Below are 16,416 nucleotides of genomic sequence, written 5' to 3'. Positions count from 1 at the left end.
ACAAAATAATTATTTCTTTAGAATAGAATTTTTTAAAAAATTCTTAGACACAAAAATTATATATTTTCAGTCATTCGTTTCAATTAAAGTTATTATAAATTTATTAATTGTTGATTACTTAATTTGTATGTAAATTCAGATTAATTATTTATATGGATAATATCTTAAATATTTTAGATTCATTAATTTAACGATTTAGAGTAATTTTCTAATAATAAAAAATAAAAATTAAAAATGAGATCATAAGGGAAAAAAAAAGGATTTAAGGAAATCAAAAGTAACAAAGTTGTGTGGAAGTTTTACTCTCCGTAGAATTATTTATAACTTCTTGAAAAATTAATGATAGGAAAAAAATTATTTAAAACCGATTTCCTGTACGTGTCGTAATACACATCTCTGAAGCAGTAACAATATGTTGTTGGAAGCAATGAAATACGGTGTAGTTAATGGCAATCGATAAGTTTTATGGACTTGGCTATATGAAAGGAGCATAAAAAGATAAATGAAGCAACATTTATTACGTTCTTTGGCATTCGAGAAAATTTATCAATGATTAATGTTGAATTTGGTGGTTAGTTTTTGTTCCACAGATTTATTTAGATGGAAGATTTCTTTTGAAATATGGGTATGAAGATAAGCAACACTTTAAATAACACCAAAGTATCAAAACATCTAGTGTTTTTTATTTAAATTCTAATTCTCAGTGTAGATTATAAATTTTCATCTAAATTTACTTTTTTATTTAAAAAGAAATAATAATAATTTTCATTAAATATAATAAATATCCTATAATTTTTGGATTCAATATATCTCAATATATCTCAATATATAAAGAATTATGATTTAAAATAAAATGCACTAATAGTAAAGAATGACTTGATCATTATTTTCAATTCTGTTCTTACTATTACATTAAATAAAGGTTACACTATAAAGTCAATCAATATAATATTAAACTAATTTATACAAAATTTAAGAATCTATTTATCGTTTAAACTCTCAAGTTAAGAAATAAATTAAGTGATCAAGTTCAATTAAGTAATTGAATAATTTAATTTAATTCGTCAATTGACATAAACGTGATTTAATCAACTATATTGATTGGCCTTTGAATATTTTATATATCTATACCTATATACATCATATATTATATAACAAACTTTCCTACATTTCACCATCTTCATACGCATAACGTTTCATTGTGCTGATTTTCGCACGGGGAGGAAAGTTGATCATAGCATGGAAAAACAAATGAGGATCCCCGAGCTTTGAAGCTTCTACAATTCAGCAGAAAGTTTCAAGGACAATTTTCCTCTTCCTTCTCCACTTCCTTTCTCCTTCTCCTTCCTTCCTCCTTTGACTCGTCCTCCGCCTATATCCATTCGTCTGTCCTCCCAACTGAACCGAATCTCGACATGAAATAAGAAGAGAGTAAATACTCGAAGTCGTCTCTCTGAGTACATGGGCGTTTGGCACGAAACCAAATTTCAACGGCAGAAGTTATATCATCGTTGGATAGAAGCTATAGTATATATACTGTGTCCCCTTTGAAATCATTCTGCTGGCTTATTTCGACGTCGATGACGATAACGACGTTATAAAGCGAAGCCAGCTAAACTGTGAAAAGTGGAATGTGCAGATATTTTCCTCTCCTTCAATTAAGCTTCCCTCGTCGAGTTAAGGGTAATAATTTAACTTGTATTTATCGAGGCGGAATAATTTTGTTGTGTCTTTTTAATTCCCCCTTTTAAAAGGGGGAAAATTATCAATCTTGTTATGGATTTCGAATTTTTGTGTACGAATTTAGATATTGTTTCGAAGAAGAGAGGAATTTTAACGTGAAGCTAACGGATATTATATTTAATTTACATTTAAGGAATTTTTTAAATATGGAAGAATATATCTGGATTGAAAGTAATTCGATTTGTTACTTTATTGGTCTTGATAAGATAATTCTTTTCAGATTGGTTTATCGATAGGGAGAAATGTTGAATTTAAATCAAACATTGAAATTAAATTAGATATTAATTTATTAATTATAAATACGTTCTGTAATATTCTGTGAAGAAATTGTGAGATAAGAAAAGAATTCGTCAATCAAGTGAAAGAGGTCGATACATAATCAGGCATAATCGTTGCCTTAATTATGAATTATAATCATTTCATAATTGATTAACTGATAATATCGAATTAATTATATTTTTGATCTCGATTCGATCGATTAAAGTTATAAAATATTAGAATAATTAAAATCAATAATATTAATAATCGATAATTAAAGAGAAAAATTAGTTCATTTAACTTTGTACATAGAAAGTTTGTAAAGAGAATGATAAATTGCAAATTTAATTTCATTAATCTTTTAATTTTTTAAGAAAACTTTGTAGTCGAGGAAAATATTCAAATATTCAAGTGAGAAATCTTGTGTAAATAATTGATGCACGAATATATCGTTGGCAATATTGCGGTTTACAATATGCAGGCAAGAGTTTGTACATACTGAGATGGTCATTTGCAACAGTTTGGTAATTATCGCAAATTAATTTGACTGTACAGTGCTTATTCATCTGTCATTCCAATGTGAAATGCGGATACGATGTTATAACGATCCGTTTCCCTCGTGTATCATTGATCATTGATCATTTGGCTATTGAACTTTGCCAATATAGGTACGTTTTCCGTCATTGTGACAATCCCTTTAATTTATTAACGTTGCATTTATGAAAGGAAAGTAGTTTTATGTTAAAAAAAAAAACAGTTGCTATTTTTTTTATCGAATTTTTATCTTTTCTTTTATTGCGTTTTAAAATTATTAAGTTAATTACAATTTTTTATTGAGAAAGGTATAAAGAGATTTTTTTATTTGAAAACAATTTATTTAACTTTACATATTTTGTAGTATTATATTTATATTTTATTTAATTTATGATACATTTTATTAATTGAAAAAAAAAATTATATGTCACTTATATATCTCATTCCATATTACCATGTACGTAATTGTTTTACTTATAATTTGTTGTATATTAAAGTTGATCCATGACGGAACTGAAAATAAAAAAATTTAAACGATCATTGATTTTGGAAATAATAATAAATTGTCGTGAATTTTGTTAGTTATCGAAATGATTTAATAAAATTGGGTTATGTTACAATAGGTTTTATTCTAATATCATATAAAATAATAATTTTCAATAGTTCAACGGATAAAAATAGCAATTACATTTCATTAGTGAAATTTTTATTTAATGTCTCACTTTTTTCAGTTTATAACAATGATAATTAACATTATAATTTCATTTCGAATATTTTATATATATAACAAGTGTTAGAGTTAGCTATTATTATTAATTAGATTTCTCAATTCAAAAGTCAAGTTATTTCTTAATCGATACACAATCAATCAAAACATTCTTTAACATCTTGGTATTTATTGTAAAAACTATATTAAATATTCAGATGTGTTTTAACTTTATTCTAAAAAAGTTAATATCTTATGAATATATATACGCTCAGATACAGAAGATAATGAAAAAAGGATATAATTTTGAAAAAATATGGATTCTTCCATTCTACGTCATCGAATTCTAAAATTATGAATCCTTTTTTCCCCTTATAATATCTGTATTAAAGAAAAAGGTTAATCTGAGAGATCTAATTAATTAATTTTAATATTCACTTTTGATTTTATATATCTAGGATTCACTCTTAACTGAGCAGTTGTGCAACAGTCTTTGGTCATTAGGAAATACTATTATACTTTATTGCGTCTCGTATGTTTAATGCAATTTATATAAATAGTATCACATAGCAATTTGACCGGTGTATTAATTAATTACAATGTGCTCTAGTGCGGTCTAGGAACTCGGACAGCAAATTGTGTTACAGTTAGTTGCAGAATATAATGCAATTTTAATTTTGATTATCGACGAGCACAAGATACACTAGACGCTGTAATTTAGTTTATCCCCTTAACGATGATCGAATAATGGCTACGCATACTTAATTATTAAATGTTAATTCAAGTGAAAATCGAAATTTGGTAAATTCAATTCGTGTCTCAATTAAAATTTCCGACAATTTGAATGTTGAGCTTAAATTTAATTTCTTAAGAAAGTCTATTACGTAAATTTTTACAATTTGTAAATTCAACTTACCTATTTACGTATTAAAAATTACCTATTACGTATTTAAAATTCTTGTAAATCTTTGCAAATTTTCACAATTTAAAAGTGAGCTTAAATTGTGAATCTCAAATTTCCAAAGAAAATTCCAAGAAAATCTACGATGTGAATCTTTTACATACACGCATACTCGTGGAATGATTTAATTTGGTTAAATATTAGAATTCAGACAACATTTAAATTATAAATTGTGTGTGATTATTTCTAATAATAATAAGTCCATTCTACTTCATTTCATTCGTGGTAAGATAAAAATACAGGATGTCAAAAAAATAAGAGTATCAAAATTTAAGAACTTACAGTACTCGTTGAAAGTAATAAAAAAAAAAAAAAAAAAGAAAATCGAATCAATTGATTTCAGAACTTAAATATTTTTTATCCTCTACGAGTACTAAAAGCTCTTAAAATCCCACAATTTTCTTTAAATACTTTGCATATAACCTCGTAAAATCACAACGTAAATGCACTCTCGCATCTACGATATTCACTGGGAGATCATTAACAACTCCTTACTTAACGCACATGAATTGGAATGTGCCAAACTGGAAGGACGGAATCCTCCTTTCTCCTCGAATCATCGTTTCGAAATATTACAACAACAACTCTTATCAACTTCACATTATTATTTCAATTACACCATAAACAAAACATCACACAGGTATGTCATCAAAATATTTATCCATAACAAGATATCTCTGGATCGTTCAATTTTATTCCTTTCTCTCTCTCAATGTCCATTTTCTTTATTCACTATCAGAGATGTAACCATTTTGCAAACTGTCCTTGTGCGCATCTCCATTGCTCGAAGAAGATACCTTGCTATATCTGTACGAATTTCTGTTTTTTAGATACCACTTGACACCCACGTACACGATTATCACGATGAACAAAAGGACGCTGATCGAGAACAAAATGGTCATCCAGTAGAACCAGAGGGTGGAGTGCATGGTCCACGAGAGGTCGCGTAGGATGCACACGGACTCGTCGAGGCTCGATGAAAACTCGGCATCCTCGTGGCAACTGGTGCACTCGGTATTCGAAGGTCCTGAACAAGTTAGGCAGGAGTAATGGCAGTTGGAGCACACTGCCTTTGACTCGTCAGAAACGCCGTAAGTTCCTCTAGGACACTTGTACACGCAGGTTCCGTCGTAGTAGTACCAGTTCAGCTTACATTCTGAAAAATTACACACGTTTGGTCTTTGACGGTCTTCCCTTCCATTTTCTATTTGTGTAAATCTCATCTTGGTGTGTGCGTTCTGTTCCTTCTCTTTTGTGCGTGTTTTGTGGATGTGGTAGATTAGTCTCGAAGACATACGGATGACAATGATTGATTCGTTGGACGTGGATTTTAATTTTTCGAAAATATAGTCATTTCTTTTTTTTTTTTTTTTTAAATTCATATCGATATTTCAATCAGATTGATTTTAATATATTTTGCATGTTATTGGAAATATAGAGAATTGGTTTATGGAGAATTGAAATTTCAGGCATAAAGATAATGGAAAAATTTTAGATGAAGCTTATTTTATTCTGAATTAAAATTTGATATATAGTATTTGAAACTATTCAGGAATTATGAAGTTTTGTTTTATTTTTTTTTTGTAGCATTTTTATTAAAAAATATATATATATTAGAATAGTTCTACATCTCTACATTCTAAATCTCTTTATACGAATTGTTATTTCATTTAAAAAATAAGAGACGTGTTTAAATTAAAATCTGTTTTGAAAAACAAAGGCATGTTAGATTTATTTTAACGAACCAGTATTTTTTGAGTTAAAAATAACTTAAATTTTTAACTTAATTAAAAACGCCTCTATGCAAGTAACTACTCAATATCGAAAAAGGTCCATTGGGAGGTTGTTTGCACAGGCGTTTCTAACGAAATTAAATTACTCGATAATTTGAAAATTAAGCTTCATCTGAAATGTATGCACATCTTTTTCAAAGATTTTTCAAAGATTTTTCAAAATTTTCTTATATTCTCCTTATTTTTCTACATTTTCGAATCGAATTTTACAAATTAAAATTTTAAAAGAAAATTAAACTTTAATCAATTGAATGAATTGATCGAACGTTTCCTCGACTGAATAAACTTTTGCCAATTTAATATTCGTATTTAAACTCCCATTAATAAATATTCATATTGTAATGGGAGGAATCATTGAAATTCAGTTATGTGAATTATTTGTCCCTTAACAAAAGTTTAGAGTAAAGTTTTACCGTGTAATATAAATCGTTTAAGTTGTTAAATCATGAATAGTAGGTTTCTTGGTCGGTAGATTTAGTAAGTTTTCAGATAATCTCGCGAAGCAATTTGAATTTTCAAGTAATACTTATCAAGAGAGAGCGAGTTCTCGGATGAGAGATACGTTTAAATCGTTTTGACGAAGCCAATTTTGATAATAATTTTGTTGGTAAATGTATGAGGAATAATCCATGCGGAACAGGAATTGCTGTTACATTTAATAGTGGAAATCATAAGTACATCTTATAGCATAATTTATACAATATCACGCTTTTGACATTCAATTAATTTAAATATGAATTTTTTTCATCATTGTCATCCATACGTTGAATTCGTGAATATTTTCACGTTCGTCATGTTTATTGTTTCGTGTTGTTTCGAGACAATGTACGTTACATAGCTTACATAAACAAGAAATATATTTACGGATAACATAAATTTTTTTATTATAACAAAATATATCTGCAATAAGCGATTCTATACTATAATGATAATTTAATGTACATTTATTGTGTATTAGGCCTCGGTGAATTGTTATTATTATACTTTGCAAATTATGGAATAGATATTCGAAGAATATCCCGATTTTATATTCGCCCAGCCCTAATGCAAATTTATTTCGAAATTACATGTTATCTCTATATGGGTTATCTTGTAAAAAACGAAGCAAAGAAGTTATAAATAATTAATTTTACTAAATGTTGTCTAATGAATATTTATAAAATAATTTAAGGGACAAGGTGCATGCTGAAGCATATATATTTACTACGCGATTAATTAGCATTGAATGTACAATTTAAACAATAATTGATACATACATAAACATTATTTCTTTTCTTTTTTTTTTTTTTTGGATATTTAAATTTCAAAAACTTTATTTTTCAAAGATTGAATCGAAAGAAAGATTGGAAATTTTTATATCTTTAAAAAGAAAAATCATGGAAAATATTTAAACATAAAATATATATACCGGTTTCAAAGATGTATCTAGATATATTTCCGTAAAAAATGCACGCAAATTTTCAATAATAAGAAATCTTCAAAGTCTTTCTCAAAGCTAAGCAGGAATTGATCTCATTGATTCAATTCATTGATAATTCAATAAGCAATAAAGCAACAGAGAAAATATAAATTGCTAAAAAAGAAAAAAAATCAGTTCAAGCAATGTACAAGTAGCAAGATAACAATGAAAAAGCAAAATTATTAATTGAAACTTCTAATGAAAAATAGAAAGTTCGATGAATCGAAGTATATTGAATCCAAAATATTTTTTGCAATAATTAGAGGGCTCAATGAGAAAATAATAAAAGTATTTTTTCTGTATATTGTGATGCAAAGTATTCCACAAGTAGAGTGTTAAGCAAAGGTACAAATTTTTTTAACTTCTTTCCAATTCATAAATTTAATTCTTTTTTTAAATCATTCATTTTCAAATTAAAAATCTTGTAAATTACATATCATGTTTTATTTAATTTAAATCTTTGAATGAAAATTACATTATATTTGGTACTATCCTTTTCATAAATTTTATAAATCTAATAAAGATGAAATTTATGAGTAATATACACAAACCCATAAAAATTATGGTGATTTTATCTTCTCAAATTAAAAATTTTATCACTTTTCCTTTGAATTACTCGATCATATATATATAAAACATAAAGATGAAAATAAAGAAAATTAATAGATTTTCCATCTTCAATGTTCATAAAATAAAATCTATGCATCAAAATAAAATAATCGACATTATTATTGATACGCAGTTAAAAAATTTTGTTAATAAAACACTCTATTCGTGTTAACATCATGACACAATATACTCGATTCATCAAAGCGCATATAGACAAACACATATAGACAGAGGATATATAAACAGGAGAAATTATAGAAATGATAGAGAAGTAAGACTCACCGTGCTGGTGAAGCGATCAGGGATAGGTGTTTTTTATTTTTTATTTTTTATTTTTTTGATTGGTTGTACGTGTGTGGTTGTGGATGTGGATGTGGTTGGTGATGGTGGTTGGTGATGGTGGTGGTTGGCTGGTCTGAGAAAATCCGCACCGCAACTCGCCCACGGAGAGCCCCAAGTACCTAAATACGTTTTCAGAACCTGCTATGGAGTAGAGGGATAAAGCGACACGTGACACTTTAGGACAAGTAGTTCTTTCTTTTCTTTTCTTTTCTTTTTTTTTCCTTTCTTTTTTTCAATCTACGTCGAAGTGAATTGAATTTTTGTTTCCTGGATATGTGATCACGATGACTTTTTTCTCTTTTTTTGTCGAGCTGTCTCAGTTCTCCTTTTCCTTTCTCTTTTTTTTTTGTCGAGGGAAATTCGATCAATCGCGATTGCAAATTACTATTTGAAATTTTATTTTCGTAAACTACATGTGATCGTACAATTTGAATTTAGCTTCTTCTTTCTATTTTTCAATATTCAATTGATACTGTTGGATCATGAGTGTTTATAATTATTTCATATATTCAAGAGACTTTGAATAATTTATGACGACTACGATCAATATTTTTGGAATATTTAAACTGTTGTAAATTATTTTAATCCAAATCAAATTTAATCCAACGATATTTATACTTTAGAATAAAAGAATTTCTATTGGCAGACAGGATTCTTGTGAATTTTTTTACTCGATCAAAGAAAAGTTAGGGAAAACAAACGTGTAAAATATGAAAAAAGAAAAAAAATAGAGCTGCAAAAAAGATACAAGAAAGGGAACAGGCAATTGTTGAAAATCGACAAAGCGATGCTAGATAAAATTTCAATGTAAAAATATGTTGAGTTCTAAAGAAATAAAAATTATTCGGAAAATATCGTATTATAGAATGCACGTATTAATTTCGATCGACATGTAGTTTATCATAGTTGAAGCAATAGTTAGTTACTCGTGATCTCGTTGTTAGAAGGAACGTGAAAAGAGAAAATTAATTACAAGGCCGAATTAAAATTGCATCATTTCAGCAATTTTCCTTCGTGTCAGTTATTTATAAATAGACTGCAGATTTTTATGTAAAATCAAATATATGATCAAATATAGAGTTTAAATACAATGCAATGTTTAATATATTTTGAATATATTGTGTGCATTCCATAGATTTTTTGTATATTCAAATTATGCATAAATGCATAAATATCCACAGTTTATTTATAAATATATTTAATAAAAATTAGTATTAGTAGATAACATGCATAAATAAAATAAAAATAAATCTAAATTTAAAATCTAAATCTTATTATATTTTAATATTGCATGCAGAATAAGATAATGTGTAACAAAATTTGATATGATAAAGCAATATTTCTTAGCCTATGTATAATTTATTAAAATTATTTACTACTAATATGAATATGATTTACAAATAAATCAATCAGTATAGATTATTATTAGATGAAAATGTTATTATTAAATATTTTATTTAGATATATTTTTAAATATTTTTTCTTTTCTTAATACGTATTTATTTAAAAGAAAAAATATTAAATAAAATATATCATTAAACATACATATATACAAATATATATTATCAAAATATATTATCATTTCATTACTATAAAATAAAAATTTTCATCCGAAAAATTATGGTGTGCTGCAAAAATTTGTAATTAAAAAATCCGTCCCCCCTTTCCCAAAAAAAGTTGGGAAACAAACTCTCGCTAAAGTAATGAAATATCCACTTCGTGCAAGAAAAATAACATGCAAAACCAAACACGTCATAAACCTGTATAAAATAACTTCTTGCAGAAGCGTTGAAGATTCAGTGATGTAATAAATTTAACAAAGCGCAGAGTACATGAACAAACTTTGCGATGTAATATACGTTATCTGGAAAGAAATATTCTAGATACAATCTGACCTGATTATCTATGCGAGAATATACGAACTTTTTTAACAAATTTCACCGGTAAAGTAGAGTAGAAAAACTGAAAAACTTTGAACAACATCGTTGATATTCATGGGTGTACGTACAATAATAGTATGCGTAAAATTTTGTTAAACAAAGCTATTAGACGCTATTGTTTAACTAGCCGAACCGTTAAGTATTTTAATTATTCAAATGACGGTATTACAGGATCCTTCTTGAAGTTCACGTTAAATTTTACTGAATTATTCATGAAGTGCAAGAGGAAAACTTTCTGTATACGCGAAAGTTAAATTAAAATCTATTTCCGTGTTAACTTTTAACTGTTCCATCCCTTGTGTGTGGCCTTCCACCATCTCCGTGGCTACTCTCAAATCTTCCCAGATCCCCTCATTAGCATTCAGTTTTCGATGCGGTTTAGAGAGTTTATGAGAGCGAATGTCTGAATCCATTTGCAATAACGCAATAATCATGCGTACCTTTGGATAACGTGTTTATTAATAATTATCTTGAAACTTGATTAATCATATTAATCATATTATTAATAATATTAATTAATAATTAATCATATTATTAATATTATTAATAATAAATTGGTATCCATCCAATGGTACACATATTTGGATCTTTTTTTGGAGCTACAATTGTAAGAAATATTTTATTTTTAGAATGTGAAAACGTACGATAATAATGTGGAATTCATTGGGAATTTTTAAAATTTTAGAATTTCTGGTTGTTTTGTGAAATGCAAATAAAAGATCTTGCAAATAATAGGTCTTGAAATAAGCTGTGTTTTCTGTGGCATTTTTAAAATTCATCAGATTATCAAAGCTGTTTTTGCTTTTTTTTAGATCGAATATTTTTCCTGTTCATCTTGAATATTCGATTTTTTATAAAATCTTCTTATTTTTAATCCAAAATTAATAGAAAAGTTGATTGAAAAAAATATTTTTCTATCCTATTGTTATTAAGTGAAAATAAAATTATTTAAATATCATACTTTTAATCGAGTGAATTTAAATAAATTGTATAATTAATTTAAACAATTTTATCGAATATTTCGTACGTTTTTACATTTCATTTTTTCAGCATTAAGAATGAAATGTTCAGCAATAAAATGGACAAATTAAATAAAAATATATTTCGAACCGATCAAAAAGAGAGAAGGAAAATTTAATACAAATCTTTAGATACAATCCATTTTAGCGATGAACATTTCTCGTGAACAATTCATTGCACATCTACGCAATATACTTCTTAACCGGGCCAATTATCATGCGACGATTAAAATTACGGTCACATAACCACATAAAACTAAACATGCAAATCGACAATAGCTATAACTACGTCGTCCGCCATGAAAAATCGACGGAAGCATGCTATATTTTTTCACATACCTGTTTCCCTGATAAATATAAAAAGGTAGGGTTAGCGAATGCGTCTCGAGGCTAATCGAATTATTAATAAATCTTAATTTGTTTTTTTTATCCTTCTTCTTTCTTATATAAGAAAAAAAAGAAAAAAAAAAAGAAGAAATGCACTCGAGATGAATAACGCCTGATAATATCTTATTCAGGATATTCTCCTCTTTTAATTCATCCATGATATACAAATTTCAATGTCGCATATAATGGTTCATAATAGTTGCAATTACTTATACAATATATTATGTATATGTGTACATAAATGTACGTGGCAAGCCCTGAACACTGTTTTCATCGCCTATTCTCTTGCCTCTCGTCGATTCTTTTTCTCTTCTCGTTTTTATCGCACCAAAGATTGGCGCGATATTTCGTATTTCCCGCGCTTCGATCTTTGAACAAGATGGACGGACGAGGAGGAAGAAAATGGCGCGAAGTTGTGGACAATGACATGCTAATCGCACCTTACATCTCGTTCTCTTGTCTCAGAACTCTATAACTTAGGATATGTCGCCTTTTCAAGCAAAGATACATTTTACATTACATACAAACATTTACAATAGATACATTAACAATATGGTGGACTGAGACCACCGGTGGACAGTTCTGAATTTCCGATTACGCGGAAAATTTTCGTTTTCAAAGAGTTTTTTTTATATTTGAATGATCGACTCTTGGATGATTATGAGTTGAATCATTTTTGAAATCGATAATGAAATTTTAATAGCATTTTTTATTTAGATTATACAATTGTCGAGAATATTTATTTATCTTTTTATTTAATTTTATTGCATTTTAAGAAAGAAAAGTATCACAAGCAATACTGAAATGAAAAATATTATACAAAATATTAATAATGAAAATTTTTATTAATCCATTTTCATTAAAAAAACAAAATTTGTCTATGATTATCTCGAATTTAAAATGATTCTATTATAATCAAATAAGGGTTAATATAAATTACGTTCATTAAATATAAAACTTCTCCTTCAATATCGTATCGAAGTCAAAAATAAAATATTTACATATTTGAATATTTTAGATATAATTCATAGATTGTCAATCAACAACTTAAATATTTCTCTATTTAATTCGTAATTCAATTCACACGAAGGAAAGACTATCTCATTAAGTACAAAATCGCGATATTAAGTGTAGTATTACGAGAAGAATGTAAGGAAACACGCTTTGACGTGTTCCATTGAATTTTTTGATCGTGATATGGCAAAGATGCAATAAGTAGAACGATTTAATTTGTCGTTTCACGAAGCGAAATGGAAAGAATTTCATTTCTCGACTGTTAACCGAGAAATTATCGTTATTACCACCGGAAATGATATTCAAACGAAGAAGAGGAATTTAATCTTGGTAATGATGATAAAGATGTTTCACGGCCTTATTTCAAATACGAATGGAAATTATGATACGCGTTTATCATCCTACTACGATCAAGTATATTTAAATATACAGTACATGTACCTTCTTTGATATTAATCTTGCTCGTAACACGTGAAATATATTTTATATTATTGTCATACGAAAACCGCACACGACGATTTAGCATTTATACCTAATCACATTGCAAAATACTAAAGATCGATATACTATCAAGCTATTAAGTACTCGACGATGATCACGATGTTAATCCATTTTTTTACATTCCTAACTACGTTCTCATTAATTATTGACAATTATCCTTCGTTAATTCCAATCCTGATTCTTTTTGACGACTTTCTTCTTTCTTTCTGTCGAAGATAATCGTTTTCCGAGTAATATAGAAATTTTATTAATCCATTATGGATTTCGTTCATAGGTGATGAAACAATTGACGCAAAAATTGAAAAATTATTTACAAATATAAAAATAAGATTACTTACATATTGTTTTGTCGGTATGATTTTTTGAAAATTTATTTTTGTATAGAATTACTATTTTATAGCGTATATCTTTTAATTTTCTTCTTTTCTTAATTTTTTTTTTTTTTTTTCATACTTTTGATTATTATTGTCTATTTTTTGATTGCGCGATTCAAAACGATTTAATTCTCTCGAATCTAGTCGATAGAAGATAAAATATCAAACGATGAAATTTCGCGAAATTAATAAAAGTATAATTAAAATAAAATATTGGAATAATATTGATCCCTAATGGGTTAATAGAAAATTTCCATACAATTACGATAAATAAATCTTCGTTTTAAAAAATATCGAAATCGAATTGGAAATCAAAGTATTCAGCGTCGAAATATCGGAAATTCGTCTGTCCATCCGTGTCGTCCGAAGTATTGTACATCTTGGAAGATACTTTTTTTCACACCTGAACGAATCGAAACACATTCAAAATCCTATAATATTATCCACGTTTATACCATTCGTTTCCCTCTTACACGACTACCACCAACACCCCTCCACGCTGATTAGAATAATTGACTCTTATTGTAAGAACCCAATATACACGTATAGTCGGGATGTACTTTCGTTTTTTTTTTTTTTTCTTTTTTTTTTTTTAGGATTCGAACTCGACGAGTCCACTTAATTTTACACTTAACTCGTTTATTCTTATTTTACTTGCTATCTTCCTTTTTTTCTTTTTTTTTTTTTTTAAAAAAAAGCAAGTTTCTTTTTCTTTTCAAGCGTGAAAGATTTTTTTTTAATTAAATAGATTTTCTTCGATGGGCGAATATCAAGCATTTTTTCAAAGGATTCAATTTCTTTCGCTCAATGTTCTTTCAGATTCGAATGAAATTCGTTTTTATTGGTGATACCCTCGAAACCGAAAGTTCAACAGAGATAAAATTCGTGGAAATTTTATGGAACATCGTGTACCAGTAAATAAAACTATTGGCTAGAATTTGGAAGATTTAATCCGACGATGAAAACATTTCTTTATTTCGGTTTCGATCGTGATCACTTTCCACCATGTTTACAAACTTTCGTCGATGTTCTCTCGTAGAGATTCGTGGTTGATGTCGAAGGAACGATAGTCGATAAATTTCGCCGTTTCGATGATCATCTCTCGTAACATATGCTTGATTCGTATCGGTATTTCGTCCATTATTGCACGTATGTACACAATTATTATACATTTAAATTATATATGCGTATTAATTCTCCGTGAAAGAAAATTTTTCCAACGAAACGTGATCATAATCGGTAATTTCGACGAAATTAATCAAGGAGATGTAACTATCAAATATACAATATTATGCATGAAAGATAAATTAAAGATATACAATTGGATTATAGAGAATCGAGCTCATATACGTATAAAAGCATAAAAGAACATTGTAAGTGAAACTTTGAATTAAAGAAGAAATACTTGATAAAATTTTCGATCAATTAAAGTTTAAAAATCACGAAAAAGATTTCATTTTAATAGTCACGTTGAAATTATACGTTTTGTATATGTACAATAATGCCCATCCAGTACACACATTTTATTTTTTGAATTACGGTTCTAAATATTAGATAACTTCATAATGTTCACGAATAATATTGAACTGGTGAATAAACCTTCTTCTTTATGTGCTTTTGAACCGTTTTTCACTCTGAAAACTAATCACAGAAAATACACAGTGCACATTCAATATTTTATCGCATATTGACCACGTGTTAAAAAATCATGATGCGTTATTATATTCAGCTTTAATATTTGGACTATTGCCTGCTCCATTTCCTTATTAAATTTAATGTCCTTGGAACGAAAGTGTGAAAAATTGGACAAAATTTGCATCCTTCTTTATTTACTTTTTCTATGATTTGAAATTAGATTCGTAGAAGTTGGAAGTTTGTTAAAGAGGGCATTACTGTATCAATTTTTAATTTCACTCGGTGCACTTTTATGATTTGATTACGTATTGGCTCGCTTAATCGAATTATTGCATTATGCTGCGTTGCAAATACGTGTACGACTAATAAATTAAAAGCTAAATATACATTATTCGGAACTGCGTAACCTTTTGTCGTAAAACAATCACGAAGTGGGTAAACGATAACCACGAAGAACAGATCACCGTTCCTAATTTGTCCTAAGTACACGCGAATGAAAGCTCAACGAATATATAACGATCCTTTTGCAAAAAGCGTCAATTGTTAATATACATATATATGTATACATATATAGATTTATTTATATATAATATGGAAGCGTATTTTGTTGCGTATTTTGCCGCGATTTTTCACAGCTTCATGTTTAATTTTTACCTTTTCCTTTTTCTTTTCTTTTCCTTTTCCTTTTTTTTTTTTTTTTTTTAAACGAATGACGAATTTTTTAAAACGCGTCAGAGTCCAAGGAGAGAATGTTTCGAGGAACTGTTTGTGCGTGTATGGTAACTATTTGAAGACCACAGGAGAAAATTATGACGAGTATTATTATTATTAATCTTGATCTTTTGATTTTTAGGTCAATTTTTGTTAATTCTTTTGATTTTGATATTTCTTTTTTTTTTAATATGATGAAATTAAACAGGAGAAATATATTTATATTTCTGGTAGATTCAGAAATATAAGTTTTTTAAAATTTTAATGATTAATATTTTTGAAATTTTTAAAAGGGTGTCAATTATGATTCAAAACGAAGTGATGCAAGATATAATAAGTACTTATAACATGAATTTAGTTAATATTCCAATTATATTTTGTATTTAAAGAAAAATCTTTATTAGATAACCTTAAATTTTTTATCTTTCTA

General features: G+C 27.7%; 2 protein-coding genes across 3 annotated transcripts in view; one reads left to right on the top strand and one right to left on the bottom strand.

Annotated features, from left to right (window-relative positions):
* Positions 1 to 3,144: 3,144 nt before the first annotated feature.
* The window catches only part of LOC122715543 (furin-like protease 1), a 297,202-nt gene continuing 283,930 nt past the window's right edge, over positions 3,145 to 16,416 (bottom strand). For both annotated transcript variants that reach the window (XM_043937814.1, XM_043937813.1), the window contains one exon: positions 3,145 to 5,358. In XM_043937814.1, coding sequence (XP_043793749.1) covers positions 4,928 to 5,358 — 431 coding nt within the window. In that variant the 3' untranslated portion in view covers positions 3,145 to 4,927. The remainder of the gene's footprint in view (positions 5,359 to 16,416) is intronic.
* LOC122715542 (dynein intermediate chain 3, ciliary-like) overlaps positions 5,161 to 16,416 on the top strand; it is a 62,921-nt gene continuing 51,665 nt past the window's right edge. The window contains exon 1 of the mRNA XM_043937811.1: positions 5,161 to 5,293. The gene's annotated coding sequence lies outside the window, so the exon portion shown is untranslated. The remainder of the gene's footprint in view (positions 5,294 to 16,416) is intronic.

This window comes from Apis laboriosa, unplaced genomic scaffold (genome assembly GCF_014066325.1).
Source record: "Apis laboriosa isolate Shangri-la unplaced genomic scaffold, ASM1406632v1 scaffold38_cov145, whole genome shotgun sequence".
In the NCBI taxonomy this organism is placed as follows: Eukaryota; Metazoa; Arthropoda; class Insecta; order Hymenoptera; family Apidae; genus Apis; species Apis laboriosa.
This window is presented reverse-complemented; position numbering and strand designations above follow the sequence as displayed.